The 6,456-nt window shown below is 57.7% G+C and overlaps 1 protein-coding gene across 1 annotated transcript in view; it reads left to right on the forward strand.

Moving 5' to 3' along the window:
• The first annotated feature begins 1,994 nt into the window (after positions 1 to 1,994).
• The window catches only part of FANCG (FA complementation group G), a 23,241-nt gene continuing 18,779 nt past the window's right edge, over positions 1,995 to 6,456 (forward strand). The window contains exons 1-4 of the mRNA XM_014521264.2: positions 1,995 to 2,049; positions 3,179 to 3,269; positions 4,756 to 4,887; positions 6,124 to 6,317. Coding sequence (XP_014376750.1) covers positions 1,999 to 2,049; positions 3,179 to 3,269; positions 4,756 to 4,887; positions 6,124 to 6,317 — 468 coding nt within the window. The 5' untranslated portion in view covers positions 1,995 to 1,998. The remainder of the gene's footprint in view (positions 2,050 to 3,178; positions 3,270 to 4,755; positions 4,888 to 6,123; positions 6,318 to 6,456) is intronic.

Below are 6,456 nucleotides of genomic sequence, written 5' to 3' on the forward strand. Positions count from 1 at the left end.
AGGACTTCAAGATCCCTTTCCACTTCCGTGCCACCCAGCAGGTCATTTCCTAGGCAGTAGGTATGCTGGACATTTTTGCTCCCTAGGTGCAGCACTTTGCATTTCTCCTTGTTGAACTGCATTCTGTTGTTTTCTGCCCACTTGTCCAACCTGTCCAGGTCTGCTTGCAGCTGTTCCCTGCCCTCCGGCGTGTCCACTTCTCCCCATAGCTTTGTGTCATCTGCAAACTTGGACAGAGTACACTTCACTCCCTCGTCCAAGTCGCTGATGAAGACATTGAAGAGTATCGGTCCCAGGACCGAGCCCTGCGGGACCCCACTGCCCGCACCCTTCCAGGTCGATACCGACCCATCCACCACGACTCTCTGGGTGCGACCCTCCAGCCAATTCGCCACCCACCGGACTGTGTAGTTATCCAAGTCACAGCCTCTTAGCTTGTTCTACCCGGGGCTTCAAAACCACCAAGGATGGAGAGTCCATCGCCTCTCTGGGGAGTCTGGTCCAGTGCTTCACCACCCTCCCAGTGAGAGTTTTTCCTACTATCCAACCCCAACTTGCCTTGCTGCAGCTTGAGCCCATTGCTCCTTCTGCCATCTGCCCCCACTGAGAACAGCCCAGCTCCACCCTCTTTGCAGCCCCCCTGCAGGGAGGTGAAGCTGCTATTCAATCCCCCTTGGTCTTCTCTTCTGCAGACTCAACCAGCCCATTTCCCTCAACCTCGCCTCACCAGTCCTGTCCACCAGCCCACAACCACTTTCGTTGCCCTCCACTGGACTCTCTCCAATGTGTCCACATCCTTTCTGTAGTGGGGGCCCACAGCTGGACACAGGACTCCAGATGTGGTCTCCCCAGTGCTGAATAGAGGGGAAGGATCACTGCCCTCCATCTGCTGGCAACGCTCCTACCCGTGCAGCCCAGGATGCCGGTGGCCTTCTTGGCACCAAGGGCACACTGCATATATCTACCTAAAGATATAGATATATATTTTAACAATTAAAAATAACCAAGGGCACACTGCTGGATCCTATTCAGTTAGCATCCACTGCTCCCCCCTCCCCCCCGCTTTCCTGCAGAGCTGCTGCCCAGCCTGCCCCCCCAGCCTGACCGGGTGCAGGGGATTGCTCCCTCCTCAGTGCAGGACTTTGCACTTGTCCTTGTTGAACCCCATGAGATTTCTTTTGGCCCAATCCTCCAAGGTGCCGAGGTCTCTGAATCCCAGCCCGACCCTGCCGCGGATCTATATGTACTGCTCGGCCCGGCTGGGTGTCATCCGTGCTTGCGGAGAGCGCGCCGCATCCCATCTTCCAGGTCACTGATGAAGACATTGAACAAAACCGGCCCCCGGACCGACCCCGGGCGCTGCACTTGGCACCGGCTGCCACCTAGACCACGAGCCATCGATCCGATCCGGCTGTCTGAGCCAGATGCTCCAGCCAGTTTCATCCCCCATCCAGCCCGGACTTCCTCGGCTGGCCTGCGGGCAGGTGCACGCGTGTGCATGTAGGCATATGATGTATATTAGGCACGTGTGTTTATATATAATATATATATACATATATGTGTGTGTGTGTGTGTTGGTGTTATATGTGTGTGTGTGTGTGTTGTGTTATATTATATATATGTGTTATATATATATATATTATATATATATGTGTGTGTTGTGTTATATTATATATACGTGTTATATATATGTGTGTGTTGGTGCACGCTCGCTCACGTGGGCGCAGCTGAGCACGTGGCCGGCTCCCAGGCAAAGCCACGTTCGCTGCGCGCACGAAAGAGGTTTGGCCGCTCTCGGCCACCGTCGCGGAGGTGGAGTTGGCCCCGCCCCTTCCCCCTCAAGCCCGGGAAACGGCTCCAGAGCCGCGTCGAATCTCCCGCGTCCTCGTTCCCCGGGCAACCGCGCCGACTTCCGGTTGTTTCCGCCAATCGCAGCTTCCGCCTGCAAGGCGCGGGCCAATCAGTGGCAGCCCCGGAAGTGGCCGTCCCGGAAGCAGCATGGAGCGCTTGTGGGCCGAGGACTGCGCGCTGCTGGTCCGCCGCTGGCGGGTGGGTGTGCGCGTGTTATGCGTGTGTGCCGGTGACGTCAGCGCGCGCGTGCTAATGCCTGTTAGCACGTGCCCGCATGAGGGTGTGTGCGTGCTAGTGTGCGTGCACATACCTGTATGTGTATATTGGTGTGTGCTCGTGTGTGCGTCAGCGTCTGCTAGTGTGCAAATGCGGACGTGTTGTACATTAGCACGGGGGTAAATGCGTGTGCTAGGTGTGCCGGTGCGTGCTGGTGTGTAGGCGTGGGTCTGTTCAGGTGTGGGTGTGCGTGTTAGTGTGCTAATGCGTGTGCATGGATGTGTGTGTTAGCTTGTGCTAGTGTGCAGGTGTGTATAGGCATGCGTATAAATGCATGTGTTCGCATGTACATGTGTGCTAGGTGCATCTTAGTGTGCTAATGTGTGTGAGAGCTAAGTATGTGTTAATGTGTGCTAGTGCGCGTGCATGTGCTAGCATGTGTGTGCCCCTGCATGTGTTAACATGCACGTGTGCTAATGTGCGTGTAGGTGTACGTTAGCGTGTGTGCATGTGGGGGTCTGTTCAGGTGTGGGTGTACATTAGTGTGCTAATATGTGTGCACATGTATGTATGTGTATATTAGTGGGTGTTAACGTGTGCTAGTGTGCATGTGCGTGTTTGTGTGCGCGTGCATCTGTATGTGTTGGTGTGCACGTCTCAGTGTGTACATGGGGGTCTGTTCAGGTGTGGGTGTACATTAGTGCGCTAATGTGTGCATGCCTATATGTATGTGTATATTAGTGGGTGTTAACATGTGCTAGTGTGCTTGCAGGTGTTTGCGCGCACACGCACCTGCATGTGTTGGTATGCACGCATGTGTGTGTGTGTAGGTGCACGCCAGCATGTGCGGGTTGGGGCTGTGGGTTCAAGTGCCCATGGGTAGTGGTCATGTGGGCGTGCACATTGGTTTGCTAGTGCACACACGTGTGCAGACTGCGTTCGCACTGCAGCCTGCTCTTCCCCGGTGCGTGCCGCGCTGGCTGTGCCCGCTGCGCCGGGGCGGTTTCCTGAAGGCCGAGGCCGGGCTGGTGCCAGCGACGGGCTTCACCTCCCCCTCGCCGGGAGGTCTCCGGCAGCCCTGCCCCAGCGCGTGACCGCGGCCTCCTTGCAGGTCGCCAGCTCGTCGGGGCCGGGCCGCGCGGCGAAGCAGGCGGCGCTGCAGCACCGACGCGCCTTTGAGAAACTGCTGCAGAAGATCCAAGGTACCGCGTCGCGCTCCGCCCGCCCCGCGCGTCACGAGGTGCTGCCCGCAGAGCGCGGAGGGAGGCAGGCGGGCGCCGGAGCGCTGCTGACGCACCCCCGGATGCGTGCGGGGATCGGTGTCGCTGCAGCGGGGGCCTGCCGGCAGAGCTGCTTTGTGACAGGGGAGTTGGACCGCTGTAGCCAGAGCAGCAGGCTCGCGGAGGGCAGCGTTTCTCTACCCCTGGGTCGCGACCCAAAAGCGGGTGGCGAGAATACATGAAAGGGTCGGGACCAAAAAAGGATCCACCCGCTTTAAAAATGCATTCTTCTTTAAAGGAGAAAACCCTTTAAAGGAGAAAAAGGTTGCGGTCCCTGTCTGCACCGTCCAGTGGAAGTGGAACAGCAGGGATTGCCGGTCGAGGGGCAGCCATCGTTGTGCCCGCATCGGGCCTGTCTCTGCAGGTGCAGCCTCGCGGCCTGTTGAGACGCACACGTGTGCAGGTGACGAGAGGAGCCCTGGAGCCGGGTCCTGCTGTCACAGGCTCAGCTGGGCCCTAATGAGGTCGTGTCCCCGCCCTGAGCTGCGCCTGCTCCTTTTCCTAAAGGACGTGGCTGGAAGCCATGAAGCAGCCTCCTTTTCCTCTCAGTAGCGAGGGGAGCTGGAAGGAGCAGCAGCATGCTTGCTGAAGGGTCTTCTGGAGCTGGGGAAGGACAGATGGTATTAACTTCCCTGCTGAAGGAGGGAGGCTTGGGGCAGGGCAGCAGCTGGTGGAGGAGCTAGAAGCGACTTCCTGTAGAGCAGGGATGTCAAACTCATTTCGGGCCCCAGACTGGATCCAAACCTCAGGCCTGTATTTATGCTGCCCTCGCTTGCCCTCCTGCTGCCCGTCGGGGTCCAGGGACCCCGAATTCTGCATCAGGCCACGCTCCAACGGCCGTGCCCTGCAGCTTCAGCCATGCCCGATGGAACAGTCTTGTGGACTGATTCCAGTCCGTGAGCCACATGTTTGATACCCCTGCTAGAGAGAGAGTGCTGGAAGGAGACCTGCCCAAAGGCAAGCACGCTGGGAAGAGGCAGTAGCAGCATGGGTTGGCCAGTGGGATAAAGCAGTTGCCATCCTAGAACGGTCATGCTATACCCGTACCTAAGAGATGATGCAAAATCCCTGCCATTGAGGGGACAAGAGCTGCACCAGGGAGGGCAAAGCCCATTGGCGACTTCCCAAAAATCAGAGGGGACGTTTCTGCACCAGAGGGTCAAAGCCTCTGGGTGTCTAGTCTGAAGGAAGCTGCGGTGTGGCCTCCTAATGCAGCACTTCCAAATGCTGGAGAGGAGATTGACCTGGTCAGAGCTTTTCTTCTCCGGTGAATGTAGGGCTCGGGGAGTGCGCTGGAACCAGAGTGGGATGAATTGGGCGGCAGGGCAACCTGGTGAATCCTTGGCATCTGGGTCAATCAGGCGCATTGTTTGATGCTCATCTGCGTTGGGCCCGTCTCTGACTGCAGGGCTGCCAGCTGTCCTCCCCACCCTGCCTCTGGAGCTGACTGTGCTCTACAACGCCCTGCTGTTTGATCTTGGCAGCTCCGACTGCATCGTCGAGGGAGAAGCCGAAGGCATACGCCAGGGGCTCTTGAGGGGTAAGGAGGACATCCCGGTCTCAGAGATGTGGTGGGGCTAGGCTGGCCGGGGCAAAGTACAGGTGGGGCTGTGCATTAAGAAGGCGACTTCATGGTATCCGGTGCAAATGGCAAGAGAGCAGAGCTGACTGGGCATGGGGCCGAGTGGATGTGGCATCTGCGGTATCCTGGAGCCTGCAGGGCTGGGGCTCCGGTCCTTGAGGAAGAACAACAAACACAGCCAAAACTGTGCTGAAGGGCACTGGCGAGAGAGGGAAGGGGTGTTTGTCTGAGCTCCTTACGGGGACTTGGGAGCAGAGGAACCTAGAAGAAACGGGCTGAATCTCCGGAAGGGAGGAAGTGGGATACTTGCTCTTGGCAGGAGAGAGTGCAGGAGGAGTCTGCAAAGCCAGGGGTGGCTTTGGCCAGGATCCAGTCAAAGGCTGATCTCTGTGGTGTGAGCGCCCTTCGTTACTCCGGTCCTTTCTCTGCTCACCCCCGTGGCTTCTGTTCTTTCTCTCAGCTTAGGCAGATAAAGGCTCTTATCTGCCTTTCCCAGAGCCGGTGGACGATGGGCAGCTCCATGAAGGGCTGTATCTTTGTGGGGTGCTCTGAGCTGTTGCAATAGCCTTGGCTGCCTTTCCAAGTGATATATGGCCTCTCGGAAACACAGGGAAGTCTGGCTGGAAGGGACCTGCAGAGGTCACGTCTAGTCCAACCCCTGCCTGATGCAGGATCAGCCCTGTGCAAACCAGGCCAGGCAAACCCATTGTCCAACCTCACGTGATCAGCCCTGACACAACACAGACATCACACCCAAACCTGCCGCAGGGAAAGCAGAGGGGGCCGTGTCCTGATGCTGCAAAGGATGCTAATATAAATGCAAGGGATCCCAGGCAGAGGCTATGCCCCTCTGCTACAGGGGAAGGCAAACCCCTCCCCACCCCCCAAGTCTGTACCAATCTGACTGGGGGAAATTCCTTCCTGACCCCCAAATATGGCAGCCAGTCTGACCCTGGGCAGAGGGGCAAGACCCTCCAGCCAGGACTGTCTGGGGTTGGTGCCAGCAGGAGCATTGGCACAGCCCAGTACCATCCCCAGCCTGGGCTACAGCAGCACCAGCGCTTTAAAACACCAGGCTTTAAAACAAAAAGAAGAGAAAAACCAAAAAGCCCTGACCCATAGCAGCTGGAGGGGAAAACATTCTCCCCCAGCCCCATGTGATAATCAGCTTTTGCTTGTCTCTCCCTCTTCTAGTGCTGGAAGCTGGTGGGGTGTCTGGGCACGATCTCAGCACCGAGGAGCTCTGGCAGAAGGTGCTGCAAGAGGTGCCTGCCGAGGAGCTGCGAGCTCCACTGCATCGACTGGGCGTTCTGCAGGGGGTGCTGTGGCTGGCAGCGAACCGCCTGGGCAGCATCGCCGGGCTTCTGCGGCTCTTGAGTAGTGCCAAGGTACAGAGGCAGCTGCAGGATGCTGCTTGTCCTCTAGATGTTTGTGCTGCCCCTCACCTCGAGCATTCTTAGATTCATAGATGTTAGGGTCGGAAGGGACCTCAATAGATCATCGAGTCCGACCCCCTGCACAGGCAGG

The sequence above is a fragment of the Alligator sinensis genome, unplaced genomic scaffold, assembly GCF_000455745.1.
Source record: "Alligator sinensis unplaced genomic scaffold, ASM45574v1 scaffold783_1, whole genome shotgun sequence".
Taxonomy (NCBI): Eukaryota; Metazoa; Chordata; order Crocodylia; family Alligatoridae; genus Alligator; species Alligator sinensis.